This window comes from Eupeodes corollae, chromosome 1, assembly GCF_945859685.1.
Source record: "Eupeodes corollae chromosome 1, idEupCoro1.1, whole genome shotgun sequence".
Classification (NCBI taxonomy): domain Eukaryota; kingdom Metazoa; phylum Arthropoda; class Insecta; order Diptera; family Syrphidae; genus Eupeodes; species Eupeodes corollae.
The window spans coordinates 229,449,360-229,464,595 of NC_079147.1; the positions used below are offsets into that span (position 1 = coordinate 229,449,360).

General features: G+C 35.5%; 2 protein-coding genes across 2 annotated transcripts; one reads left to right on the top strand and one right to left on the bottom strand.

Annotated features, from left to right (window-relative positions):
* Positions 1–3,878: 3,878 nt before the first annotated feature.
* On the top strand, positions 3,879–5,198 carry LOC129943181 (putative nuclease HARBI1). Its single transcript, XM_056052463.1, has 4 exons — positions 3,879–4,042; positions 4,106–4,541; positions 4,619–4,763; positions 4,825–5,198. The coding sequence occupies exons 1-4, from the start codon at positions 3,921–3,923 to the stop codon at positions 5,196–5,198; spliced, it is 1,077 nt and encodes a 358-aa protein (XP_055908438.1). The 5' UTR covers positions 3,879–3,920.
* A 194-nt stretch (positions 5,199–5,392) lies between these two features.
* LOC129943182 (uncharacterized) lies at positions 5,393–6,636 on the bottom strand. Its single transcript, XM_056052464.1, has 2 exons — positions 6,386–6,636; positions 5,393–6,324 (listed from the first exon to the last, which is right to left on the bottom strand). Coding segments are annotated over exons 1-2 (915 nt in total). The 5' UTR covers positions 6,388–6,636; the 3' UTR covers positions 5,393–5,411.
* Between the last annotated feature and the right edge of the window lie 8,600 nt (positions 6,637–15,236).

The window sequence follows — 15,236 nt, forward strand, 5'->3', positions numbered from 1 at the left end:
TCGAAAACAATATTTTATGTACGATAAAATAAGTTCCAAAACAATATTTTTAATTTTTGAAAAGACATTTGAGTCGAAAATCAATTTTTACGAACTTTTAGAAATGCCTTTTTTAGGTTTTTTACTTTTTTTAAAAACTTCAATTCGATTTTTCAAAAAAAATTTATCGAATGTTGAAAATAATATTTCTGATTTACCAGCTGTTAAAAACGTTATTTTTCGTTGCACAAAATTGTTCTGGAGATAAAATCATTTTGTATTCGTACACTTTTTTAGTTTTTTTGATTTATAGAAAAACCGGATTGGATTTTTTCAAAAAATATACTTGTTTGGCATCACGTTAAAATATTGTATATAAAATTGAATTTAAGTCTCTAGAATTTTTGATGCGTAATACATTTAGGATTAACCAAAATGTTCACCTTTTTTAACACTGCTATGGTTAGAAAACCACCAAGGCAATTTTCTTGAGAGCCCCTGCGTCTTTCTGCATCTTGAGCTATGGACGACGAAAAAATCGTCGTGAACGTACGACTCTAGGGACCTTGAAACGTCGAGAAATGTTAAAATCTTCAATTTGACAAATTGGACCCATTACAATAATTTCCTATGGGAAGTAAATAACAAAAATTCTCAAAAAATCCGAAGTATTTTATGTAAAGGGTGTTTGTTGTCTATGGTTTGACAGTTGATAATGTCTAATTGTCTTTTCAGTAAGGTTTATCATAAATCTATTAACAGTAGAAAAACGCTTCTGAAGTGAAAAGAAATTATTTTTGAAAAAATTAATACATTAGCGAAGTTCGTGGAGCACTTTGTCTGAATAATTGTGTCAAGCGATGAACCTCAATTTTGGTTAACCGGTTTCATCAATAAGCAAACTTAGTTCAGTTTATTTTATTAAAACAAAGTTTCAATTTTTGAGTGAGTACTTATTTACTTAAGGTGGCACTTTAGTCCGGGGCGGACCTGGGACTCAACCAACATGCGTCTCCAGCCAGCTCGGTATCTAGCTAGCTGTCTCCAGCTTCGTACACCAAGTTGGTTGAGGTCTTCACCCACCTGCGTGTTGCCTGAGTCATTGCTTCCTCTACTGTGCCAACCCTCCGGGATCGATTCGAAGACCTTTCGTGGAGCGTTGATGTCCATTCGTTATACATGACCCAGCCATGTAAGTCCTTGGATTTTAATTTTGTTAACCAGGGCAGTGTGGCTGTACGGCCTGTAAAGTTTGTCATTGTTTAATTCTTCATTCTCATCAATGACCTTCACAACGTATTTCTAAATTCAAATTGACTCATGTATGCGGATGATTTAAAAGTCCTTAGCTGTATAAAACCAGAACAGGATTGCATTTTATTAGAAGAAGACTTTGAGAGATTATCGAATTGGCGTTTGATTAATTCCTTACACCTTAATATTGCAAAATGTCAAAGTTTAACTTTTTCTCGAAATTGTTCATCAATTAACTTTTGTTATAAAATAAAAGAATATATTTCTTTTAACAGTAACCTCTACATTTTTTAGTAACTTAATGTTGGGATTTATCTTACGTTAGGAGTTCTGTGAACCAATATTTGAAATGTTTTGAAGAAATCCAAAAAATGTTCAATAGAGTATTAATGAAAAGGCTTGATTGGAACACAAAATTGCTTTCCTATGGAACGAGATGTAAATTTTTTGGAATCATGCCTCTAAACGTTCGAAAAAAGTTCTCTGGCGTTATTTTCATTCGTGACATATTGGCGATGTTTTAGCTTTAATTAATTTCAATGTTCATGCAAGGACGGATATCCTTATACAAGCCAAAACAAGGAAGTATACTCTGAGAAGATTTGACGTTAGAGGGCTACAATCGCAAGAGTCTGCCATGTCCTTTTCCGATAGAGTTTTTAATAACCTCTTAAAAAGTCCTATCCTGCCTTCATTAAGCATTGAAAACCAGTGGCAACATTGCCATTAGGTTTCACACGGCCACAACAGCGAAACCCCTGGTTAAACAAAGAATGCGGGAAAGTGCAAGCAGCGAAACAACAGGCATATACAAAACGGCACGGCACTGCACAGGAGGACCAGAGCTGCTCGCGAGCTCTACGAGCAAAAGAGGAGAGTCTCTGCCTTATTGTGTGAACATCTGAAGCCGTTCGTTAACAACCTGATAGGTCCTTATCAATGTGGCTTTAGAACAGGAAAGTCCACTATCGACCAAATATGCACAATACGGTAGATTTTGGAAAAAACTCAGGAACTTCAAATCTATACCTACCATATCTTTTTATCGATTTTAAAGCCGCTTACGAGAGCATCTAGAGGGAAAAACTCTACAGAGCAATGTCTAGGTTTGGCATCCCTGTAAAACTTATCCGTTTGTGCAGAATGACGATGGAGAATGCACGCTGCTCTATCAAGGTCGGAAAAGATCTTACCGATGCATTTGATGTCAAAAAAGGTTTTAGCCAAGGCGAACAAGAATTGTGCAAAACTCAACCGTCAACACTAGAGGCACAATCTTTGAGCATTGCGACTAAAGTGAAGAAGATTTAGTTTATTGGTCAATGAGGGCAAGACCAAGTATATGCTGTAAAGAAAAAGCACATTGAATGACGACGTCTTGGACTAAACGTCACCATGGACAGCTTAATTTTGAGGTAGTTGAACACTTTACCTACCTAGGCACCGCTATAAACTCAAACGACGACACCAGCAGCGCCGAAATCAAACAAAGAATACCTTTTGCAAAGCGCTGCTTTCTTTGATTAAGAAGGTAGTGAAATCCTTTTTCGAGCATCTAAAATCACCATCTATAAAACACTTATCATCCCAGATCTCATTTATGGCGCTGAAGCCTGAAGTCTGTAAAAAAAAATGAGAGCGTCTTAGGATGCTTCGAGAGAAAAATTCTTCGGGTGATTTTTGGTCCCGTCTGGATGGATGGAGAATGGAGGAGAAGATATAACGACGAACTGTACGGGCTGTACAGAGACACTGACCTAGTTAGCAGAATTAAAGTCCAACGGCTTAGATGGCTAGGCCATGTAGAGTTGCATCCACAAAAACTGTATTATCTCAATACTTTGAAAGAACTGCACACGCTTAAATATGCAAAGCAATAAAACTACAACCTGCAACATTTCGAGGAACTCTGCAATGGCAAAGGTTTTGCAGCAACTGATTGTTTGGGATGAATGTACGATGGCACATCTTTGGAGGCTTTAGACAGAACATTAAAAGATCTACCAAGCAATAATACCATATTTGATGGTGCATTGCCAGTGATTCCACGATCAACGCCAGCTGATGAAATCAATGCATGTCTAAAGTCCTCCAATTTGTGGAAACATGTCAAAGTGCTTCATTTAAGCAAGAATATGAGTGTCAAGTTGCAAAATGACCAATCTGGAAACATATTCTCTAAAAAACTCATTGACATTGGTAACGTCAAATTTCTTATAGACATTTCGACTGTCTGCATTAGCTTTTCTCAAAGTTTTTGTCAGTTAACGCAATCAAAGGACGAACTTATTCAGAAGGTGTTTCCAGATTTTTAAAAAATTAATTGAATTTCAAAATTCAAGAAGAAATTACAGCGAACTCAGTATATGTAAATCAGTTCATTCGGCTACTAACCAAGATAATGCAGTTAATTATCCACCAGAATTTTTAAAACATGCTGGATTTGCCAGGGCCCTTATTATGAAATACGAAACGAACGGCAGAAAAAGCGAAACCCAGAAAAACGAAACTCATGGCGAAGAGCGATTATGAGAAACGAAAATGGAATCAAGAAAATGTTGCCAGCCAAAAATGAAAAATGGTATTTTTTTTTAAACGCAACTAACTTCACACCTATTTACAAATGTCAAATTGTCAATGTTGGAAAAGTTTTAAGTTTAAATTTGATTTGATTTCGGTTCGGTAAAATGTTTTTTCATTGCGATTACTTTCTTGAAAGCGAAGATGAATCTGAATCCGAAGGAGAAATGCGTGTAACAAGGGCACTCTTAAAAGATTCATCCGACCCAATGAGCCTTTCAAGTTCCACGTAAGTAAATGAAAATCCTTTTGTTCATGCTGTATTTAAGTAAATTCCTAAAATATTTTCAAGGTTCAAGCAACTTTTTCGTCTGAACAAGGAAGCGTTTAAATATGTATTGGATGAGATTGATCCACACCTTCCAAGTTTTAATTCTACATATATACCAAATGTATTGAAATTAGCTGCAACACTTCGGTTTCTGGCAGAGGGTGGATATCAAAGAGGAACCGGCCAGGATTTCCTTGTTAGTATGGCACAACCAACTTTATCGGTCACTCTAGCAAAAATATTGCCAATAATGGAAAATATTCTGTGCCCAAAATTTATATCATTTGCAATGACGGAAGACGAAAAAACTGCAAGTAAACAACATTTTTATGAGAAATATAGTTTTCCTGGCATTATCGGGTGTGTAGATGGTACGCACATTAAAATTATAAGACCAGTATTAAATGAGCACCTTTACTTTAATAGAAAAGGTGACCATAGTATAAATGCAATGATCGTAAGTACCACCCACTTTAATTGATACATTTTTCCAAAAGCATTCTCTTCTATTATAATTTTTCTTAATTGTCAAAGGTCTGTGACTACAAAATGAGAATACGAGCAATTGATGCGCGGTATGGAGGAGCCTCCCATGACTCATTTGTGTTTAGTTTAAGCGCCTATCGCAGACACCTTGTTCAAAAATGGAATGATGGTGATAGGAGAAGTTGGTTATTGGGTACGTACATACATAAATGCTTAATTCATTCAAACCGTTTGATGTGTTTTAATTTTTGTAGGTGATTCTGGGTACACATTGGAACCGTGGATGATGACACCCTACAGGACTGCACAAGAAGGTGGCCAAGAAGAACATTTTAACACGATCCATTCCAAATGTAGGAATATTGTTGAAAGGACGATAGGCGTTTTGAAATCGAGGTTCAGAAGCATTCTCGGAGCAAGGCAACTCCATTATTCACCCGAAAAAGCTATCCAAATTACAAATGTTTGTGCTGCTTTGCACAATATTTGCAAAAAGTTTGCTGTACCAGACTTCCCGGTCATGGAAAACAATGAGGAAGGAGAGGAGAGTGAACTTGTAGCTAGTGATTTGAATCAATTTTCGAACATAGCAACAGAAATACGAAACCAAATTAAAGACGTTTTGTAAACAAAATAAAACTATTTAATTCAGTCATTGTATGCAAGTAGGTACATAGGTGTATCTGTGATCACAAAATTGATAAATATTAATGTAAGAAAATAAATTAAGAAAGTAAATAAACATAAAATAAACTCTTCTTAAAAAAAAAAATAAAAACTTCACAAAACTAAAACAAATTAACTTAATAAATAAACTTAATAACCTTACATGCAAGTTAAGTTATTCACTACTACTTGAGTGTTCATCATTTTTTGAAATGGGGTTGTAGTATTTCGTATTCATTTCCATTTTATCTTGCCTTAGTTTCAATTTGCGAGACTTAATTGAAATAAGTTCTAATCGAGCGTTATGTTTCTTTATGTTGTTTAATTTGAACTCTTCCAGTTTTTCTTTTTTAAGATCATACAGTTTCCTTCTTCTCCTGTCTGCTTCTTTATTCCATGCATTTAATGTAGTCAGCTCTTTTAAAATGCCCTTTTGCGTTTCAAGCTTTTCGTTTAGCATATTGACAGCTTTATCTTGCAAGTCAACGTGCTGTTCCAACAAAGTGTTCCTGTTCCGTTTTGTTGCTTTTTTATTTCTAGACGGCGGGTTACCTTCTGAATTGTTTGGTTGTGGTTCCTCATTCTCAATGTTTTCAAGTTGTGGTTGAGGGTCTTCGATTAAAGTTATGAGGTAATCCTGATCATCAGCATCTTCCATCAATATATTAACAGTGGTGCTGCTACCGGCCGTCACTTCAATGTTTGGGCTATTTCCATTCGGATCACCAAATTGCTTTCCTAGTTGGTTTCCTGAAACGGCCTCATTTAGGTCAAGGATCGAAATAATAGTTTTTTCGTTATCAGACAATTTTTTCTGCTTGTTAGGCCCGCCCCCTGTACCGCTGAGATGGACCAAATTGTCTCGCATTTTTCTCTTCAGATTATATCTATAATCTTTCCACACGTTTTTCCAACCCTCTGTTGTTTTTTCTGGAGGGCCACACGCGTTTAATTTAGCAGCTAAGTTATTCCAAAGATTTTTGGCTTTCGATTTAGCTTGGCTCGTCGGCAAATAATTTTTAGCAATATTTGGATTACTTTCCATGAAAGCTACCATCAAATCCATTTGTTTAGCATTCGTTGTAGGCCTAAATATTAGAAATATCTTATTTTTATGTTTTTCACCATTATATTTATTATTTAACTTACATTTTTTCTCCCTCATCAAAATGAAAACAAACCAAAAAGAAAAACAAACCAAAACACAATAATGTTTGACACTTGACTAACCCGCCAAAACAAAAGCTGAACGAGTGATTGAAGGCACTCGTAAATAAAAATACGAGTATCGTTTTTTTACGATTCTCGTTTCTCGTAATCGCAATTTTACAAATACGCGCTTCTGCAATCGTTTTTCGTAATCGGAATTTCACAAATACTCCGTATTAAAAACGATTATCGTTTTTCGTAATAACCCTCCAGGATTGTCACCTCGCAATCTTTAATTAAAGGTTGGAATAGTTATAGTGTTGCAAAATATTAACCAACCGCGTCTTCGCAACGGTACACGGTTAGCGATAAAAAATTACTAAACAACGTGATAGAAGCAACTATACTCAAAGGAAAGTATAAAGGAGAAGATGTTCTTATACCGCGCATCCCAATGATTCCGAGTGATGTGCCAATTGAGTTTAAACGACTACAGTTTCCAGTGCGGCTTTATTTTGCTATGACCATAAACATGTCCTAGGGGCAATCATTAAGTGTTTATGGTATTAATCTAGAAAACCCATGTTTCTCACATGGTCAATTGTATGTTTGCCTGTTCCCGTGTTGGAAAACCATCAGATTTATTTTGAACCAATTTTTGGTTTTAGTTGGAAGTCTGACATTTACGAAAATGGATCGCTTAAATATTGCACACCTCATACAAATTATTAAAAACTACTACAAAAATGTAGCTCATTTCGTGCTTTAAGAGGAGATTATTGTTTATATAATAGTCAAACTCCGCAAGCAATTGCGAAATTGCAAAGAAATTTGAAGAGACTGGATTGTTTACAGGACAACATAGCTGCTGTAATTGAAAGTTTTGCCGAAACCCCGATTGTATCGATTCCTCATCGTTCTCAGGAAATAGGGCTGTCTTAGAGCACATTATGGTGTATTTTATATTTTGGTCTACACCTGCATCCGTATGAAGTCCAGCTTACACAACAACTGAAACCAGCTGACCATTCACAACATCGTAAATATGTCGAATGGGTGCTTGAACTTAATTTTCTCCAGTGACGAATCACATTTCTCCTTCGGTGGGTATGTTAAAAAAACAAAATTGTCGTATTTGGGGTTTTGAGAATCCTCAAGTAGTTTAAGAAAGGTCCATTACATCCACAAAGAGATACTGTTTGGTACGCTCTTCAGTCCGGAGGTGCCATTGGACCTTATTTTTTCGAAAATGACGATGGAACGACTGGCACTGTCAATTCGGAGCGTTATGGTCATACCTATGATAACCGAATTTGCTTGCTATTAAAGAATATCACTTGGAGAAAATGTGGTTTCAAGAAGACAATGGTACCGAATATAGCTTTATTGCAAGAGACATTTTATGGCTGAGTAATTTCTCGTAGTGGCGGTATCAACTGGTCACCAAGGTCATGCGATTTGACACCGCTATACTTCTCTTGTGGGCCTACTATAAAGACCTATTTATGTAGATAAACCTTCAACTCCTGAGCACTTTAAAACCGACATTCGTTATGGCTTCGATACCGCCTAATATGTGTAAAAAAGTGGTCAAACATTAACTCAAAAGAATCGATGCTTGAAATAATTCGCGTGGTTGTAATTTTATTGATGTAGCATTTTACACATAATATCAACGTTCAAACTTTATAATAAAAAAGAAGTATCGTGATATTAAATATTTTATATGTTTAATTTACGTTAACTTTTGAAACCGCGAAATGGAAAGCCCTGTATATTGCGCATAGAAACCATTCAAATAAACTACCCTATAAAAGCTGCACCTGGTGGTTAATATACTGTATTTTATTAATAATAAATAGTATAATTTAATTATCATCTAAATAAAAGACACCTTCTTCCATATATGTCATGTTTTATTACCTGCAATAAGTTGGCCATTAAGCAAGGAATCATTCATTCGAATGAGGAAATATAACCAAAAACTTGATTTTACTTTTGAAATTTAATTAAGAAGGTTAGAAATCTTCGTTAACTTTACCTCACTATTTTTATTCCTTGCAAACAAATGATATTACATAATATTTACGAATTACTCTCAGCTTCTCAGAAACCTTTTTCGGATTGCATGTACACCGGCACCGTACAGTTTACACCGTACCCTTATGTTTTATATTTACTTACTTAAAATTGTCAATTAATGTTACTTATATTATCATATGCACTCAAGAAAAGAAGTCTCAAATCGCTAGGTAGAGAGTTTACAATTATACAATATCCCTTAATGAATATACAAATAAAATGGAAGCAGATACAGGAAACTCTTTTTAATATGTAAAATAAGAGAAAGGGTTTAATCAGAATGGTGAACATATAAGCATATAAAGTATGTCGTATAGTCACATGTATACATATATGTATGCGAGAACGCATCAATGTTTATTTGCGATCTGCTGTATGCCATCAGCGTCAACAAATGAATGAACATCTTTGTCACTATAATCGTCATTATCAAGAAACGGCCTAAATGTTCCAGTTTCATGCATAAACATTTTGGTTTTTCTTGCACGTCTCAAGTTTTGTTTATACGTACACTCTGCTTCGGTTCTATGTCCTGCTTCTGTTTTAGGTTTAGCTTTAGAGTTTTGGCTTTAGCTTCATAGCTTCATCCTCATCTTATCCCTTGAGTTTTATTTTAATTTTGTTTTACGACTCACCCAACAGATGGATGGGTTCAGCCCGACCCGGCTCGGGCCGTTTCGGGCGAAGCGAAAGAAAATTCTACATATGCCAACATCCATTTCGAATTCGATTCCAGGTGACTTGAGTGAGACTCGCGTCACTGAGAAAACATTAAATTTCTTTCTCATGCACACTCACACACTCGGAAGAGCATATCCTTTCGCTTTACGACCCACCACAAACACCATCATCATATATGACACAGAAAGAAAAGGGTGCTTCATTAAGGTAAAGAATATTTTCATTTGTTTTTATTCAAATTACATTTCGACACAAGGGACGAAGAACAGCATTTTCCTATTTGCCTACTCATATACATAAATCTTACATGCTCGAACGAAAGGACTTCTAAGGGGCTTCCCGTTTCAGTATACCATATATATACAGTATTGTAATCGTCTTCGTTCCTCATCCTCATCTTCACCAAACTCATCCTCATCATCATCGTAGTCGTCGTCGTCGTCGTTGTAGTCGCTCGTGAGCATAAGATGTTACTTGATAATTGAAAAATGCTTGCGCTGTGAAGAAGATATACCCATCGCCATCGCCATCACTATTACCATCAACAAACCACCTCCCACCCTCGTCTTCCCACACGTCTTCGCAAATTCATCCCCATTCCCATGCATCCAATAAATTAACCGCTGAGTAAAAAAAATTACATTTTGTAATTAAAAATCTTCGAGTTTAAAATTTATAGCAAACCTTCTGATAAAGAAAAGAAACCATTAGATGTAATAGAATCCACCCCAGTTAGGGGGTTGTTAGAAATGGAGGAAAGCACCAACCATCAAACCGACAAAATTTTATTTTTATTTTTTATAAAAAAAAACCCTTATCGAGTCATATCGCAAACCACGATATTTTTAATGAAATATGAAGAAAAAATGTAACGAGCTATGAAATAAGAATATTTATTGACACTCATAATTCATTGAACAAGCTTTAGCTTCATTTTTTTGTTCATACCAACGAAACGCACACAAGGAATAAAAGAATAACAGTATACAAAATTCTTTCAAACATACATACATCTATGTATTTGTTCTTTTGTGTGAATGTGGTAAAACCATCCCTAAATAATGTGAATAAAAATATTTGGTTTTGCCTTAACGCTAACAATAAACCCTCCTCTTCCCTTCCGCTCATTACCCGTATCCGTATCCGTACTACTTATAACTTCGATTTTTCAATTAAAATATCCATATCACATCTTTTAAAATGAAAACTAAAATAAACAATATAAATATTATTTTATATTAATGAAAGAATAATGGGCATTGTTATAAGGGTCCGTCCCGCCCTATTGTTGGAATCTTTTTGCAACTTTTTTTGTATAGGTAAATGTTGGTATCGAATATGTTATACAGGGTGCCCAGTAAAGAATGGATAATTTTGTTGTTTTCGTCTTCTATTTATTGTCAGGTAAATTAAGTGTTTAAGAGCTTTGTGTCTTGGCACATTCGTCAAGAGTATTCTTTTTCCAAAAAAAGCTATCCAATGTTTTTATTTTTAGTCACAATTTTCAAAAACGTTGAACAATGTAACGAAGGCGGAGAATTGTTTTGATAAACTCTGTATTTTTGGTGGTAATGTACAACTTATAACAATTTATGCACTCGAGGTATTGTAAAAAATTATGCAATTCTCAAATCGATATTTTGTTGCGAACATTTCCTAAAAACCTTGTCACTAGGGCTGCTTAAACTTAAATTATAGCGGGTGTAGAAAGTTAGCTGCAAAAGAAAATCGATAGAATCAATCCATTTAAAGATTTTTGCAGGTACGATATTTAGAAGATTTACTTCTTGGCTGAACGTGACCTCGAAGCTCAGTGAGTTGCAAGCTTGATTTCGAGCTAGATACTCAACTACAGACCAGATGTTTCTACTATTTAATATTGCGAATGTGTACTTAAATCGATGACACAAGCTATATGCCTTTTATAGATTTTTAGGCAGCATTTGACAACATTGATAGATCCGCACTTTTTTCTAAAGCTTTTTGAATTTTAATCTTCCAAAATTATCAGTTTTTCAAAAGCTGTTTATGCTAAAGAATCAATAGACTCTTGGGATAGAGAAAGCCTTTACGAAGATTTTAGCTGTTCAATTAGCCTAAAACAAGGATGTGCGTTAAGTACTCTACTATTCACTCTATTTTTTAATTCACAAGCATTCAAGGGGTTATTAGTACCCTTTATATGTTTATACTTAAACACAGTGCGAGCGTTAGGAAAATAGGGAAAGATTTAAAAGGAAATACCGGTGCACATTGGTCTTAAAGTTCTGAACATCAAAATGGGAGGGAAAAACAGAGTTGGCTAAAGCATTCCACATTCTCGATGTGCGATTTAAGAAAGAATCTCTATACTTGACAATATGCCCGAAATTGAGCTCAAGGGTAAACTGATGAGTATGCCTGGAAGTGCGAGTATTACGGCTGAATCGTTTAAGGGGTGGAATGCAACTGACTAGTTCAACAGAACATTGTTTGTAAAAATATCGATAAAACGACGAAAGGCATGAAACATTGCGGCGGTGTTCTAGCGATGTAAATGTTTCGATTACAGTTCTGTCGCCTATCATTTTTAAAGCCCTTTTTTGAATTCTATCCAAGAGATTTAAACTTGTTTTGGGGGCACCTGCTTAGATATGCGGATTATATTCAAGCTTTGGACAGATGAAAGCTTTGTAGATTATAGCCAGATCAGAAGGCGTGATAAATTTCTTGCATCGTCGGAGAAATCCTAAGCACCTGGCAACATTTTTGGTGATATCGAATATGTTATCATTCCATAAGAGGTGATCTGTAATACACATACCGAGTATTGATAGTTGATTGGTTTCCTGGATGCAAGTGCCACTCAGACAGCATTGAGTTTTCGAAGCATTAAATTCTACACGGTTTTTGAATCCCCATTGGACAATGCTATCAAGATCAGAATTGAATTACTTTATCATACGCTGCCGTTGAAGTTCCACATCCAAAGAACAAGGATGTGAATATAGAAACGGATATGAAAAGCTGAGAGTAACAGCGAAACAGTTTAATGGATTACAAGTGACAGACAAAAGATCGTTTATGAATATAAGAAAGAGAGTCGGAGACAAAACGGAGCCCTGAGGGACACCAGCATTTATGTTATGATTTTAAGACTTGAAACCATCTAATACAACTTCTATTGAACGGTTAGAAAGATAATGTCTAATCCAACGAAGAAGAGATTCATCAATACCAAAAGCAAACATTTTCGATAAGAAAGCTTTGTGCCAAACTGTATAAAATGCCTTTGAAATATCAAGTGCAATAATCTTACTCTCTCCAAAATGATGTAAGGGTTTGTTTAACTGTTCGGTGAGATAAACTATGAGACCACTAGTGGACCTATGGCTACGAAAGCCATACTGTCGTTCATCAAGAAGCTTACGTTGTTCAAGATATTTCTTAAGCTGAAAATTAATCAGTGTTTCCATGACCTTAGAAAGAAGGAACGTAAGTGCAATTGGACGATAGTTTGAGGGGGATTTGCCTTTTTTAGGGACAGGCTGGACAAATAGGAATAGGACAGAAAAGCTTACGTAGTGGTTTTGCCAGCGTTGAAGAATACCTCTTAAAAACAATAGGGGAGATCCTATCTGCGCTAGCGGATTTGTGTATGTCAAGGTCTTTCAGTACTCTTGCGACTGCACGAGTGCGAAAGAAGATTCGTCCCATAGAATCATTTACGCTCTCAAGAAGAGGAGGGCTCATGACACTCTCCGGTAGCGTCGAATTAACAGCAAAATGTGCTGCAAGCAAATTGGTTTTTAATTTCTGATCATGCAACAATTTGGTTAGTCGAATATGACCATTACAGGTCTTTCTATAGCTTGTTTAAACTTATTCCGGTTTTCCCCAGTCGAGTTGGCTTTATAACAACGGAAACTTACATCTCTGAACCTAATAACCTCTTTACAGCTCGAATCAAACCATGAATTCTCTTTGGGTTTGATAGATTCCACCCTATTCGGGATAAAATTTCTCATTCCCCAAAGAATTAAATTTGTTACCATATCTGCGCTGGAATCCAAGTCACTATCGAGGAAGCATAGTGACCAGTTAAAGTTCCTGTAGAATTCATTGAGACCGTCATTTTTTATTGAGAATTTAGTGGAGCACACGGGATTAGGGGTAAACTTTACCCGAGAAAATGTTCCGGGCTTATTGTTTGCTGATGATATCGTACTTTTATCGGAATCCGCAGACCAAGTCCAAGAAATGATTGTCAAACTTGGAAAATACTGCGATACATGGAATTTATCAGTCAACATTAAGAAATCTAGCATAATGATTTCAGACAAGGACACGGATCGGGAAGTTCAAGTTGTTAAGGAAGGTAAATACCTGAGTGTGATCATGACAAGTAACCTTTATATGAAAAAACACATTTAGTTAAAACTTCAGGAGGCGATGGCTGCCCACTGCTTTCCCTGGAAAAACTGTATTACAAATAAAAACATCCACCACTCGGTAAAAAATACTAGCTGTTTCAAGCTGTGGCAAAATCTATTATGCTTTACTCCTCGAAAGTGTGGGGCTACAGAGAATATTTGAAACAACACCGCTTAATAATTTGCTTCATATCAAAACAGGTTTGCCACCATTGTTCATCGACATGCTCAAGATACATTTCGATTACGTTATTAAAAAATACTCCCATTGGATTCTTCAAGGCTGGTCAATAGAGTTTTTGTGAATCGATCGAGTCTTTACTTTTATGTCACGAAATCGGTTGAAAACTATCGACAAAATTTCATCAATCAGGCCAAGGCATCGCAGTATAGAGACTTCTATAGTAAGTTGGAGTTTAATCTTGGAGAATCAATATACTTTGAAGACAAGAACTCAACAGATATGATTTCTTCAATTCTACGAGCCAGAGGTGGAATACTTTCTCTGAACTAAATGCCTCCCAATCGAGTGCCAAATCTGCAACAGCTATTAGAGAGAATATCGGACCCTTTATAGGATTTTGTTCAATTATCCAAGAAATCCGTCGAGGCATTTTTGGGAAGAACCAATTGCAGGCTGACGATATAATCCAAACCTTTTATGGAGCAATAGTATCCCAGCCTTTTACTCTATTCAAGGTTTACACATTTCTCCAGTGTGCAATGGCTTACAGAAAAAGAATTCTTACAGAGAGCTTTTAATTTGTGAAGTGCATTTAAATTTGTTTTTTTTTTTCTATTGTTTCTGTACCTTTTCATTTAAAACTAAATTTTGCATAAAATTGTTCAAAATTAATATCCAATTCTCACTTTTTATCTTTATTGTTTTGTTTGTTTTTGCTAGAAGAATTCATATTCTGTCAATCGGCGGAAGCGGTTTTTTAAAACTTGGTCATAAAAAACTTCTAATCATTAATTGTTTAACCGAATTTCATTACTATTCTATTTTTTTCTAAGTCCTACCATTCTAAAACATAAAATGAGCCCTTTTTATTTCTGGATTATTCATTCTTTGCCGGCCACACTGTATACCTGTTTTCTTTATTGAATAAACATAACTTAATAAATAAGTTTTATTGTGACAAAAGTAACCAACGAAAATGAAATGTAAGAAGTTTCGTATTATAAGCCTTCTTCTTCAGTGTTGTCCTTAAAGGATTTTTTGTCAAAACGGGTGTAAAAACGCAGTGATATGAAAGATTGTGCAGGACTATGTGTGACCATCTTAAGTTTTCCAACATTTTGTTGCTTATATCATTGCAAAGAACTTATGCTCAATTAAAGCAAAGTGACTACACGAAACGATTTTAGTTTTGATTTTCACAAATCAGGGAAAGATTTCATCGGTGGAACTTTTTTTTACAGAATTTGATGACAAGAGCGCTTATATGAGCAAATCAAGAATAAGAAGGGTTTCTATTGATTCTTCAAATCCATTATTCGAAAATACTTAAGAGATCTCTCTTTTTTTTTTTTAATTGATAAATTTTTTTTGCAGATTTATTCAAAACTTTTGATAAACTGAAACTGATCGAAAGCTAGTTATTTAAATAAATGTAAGGACGTTTGTGTGGCACATCCAACGGTATCCAAGGGTGAATCCAGACTTTTAAACA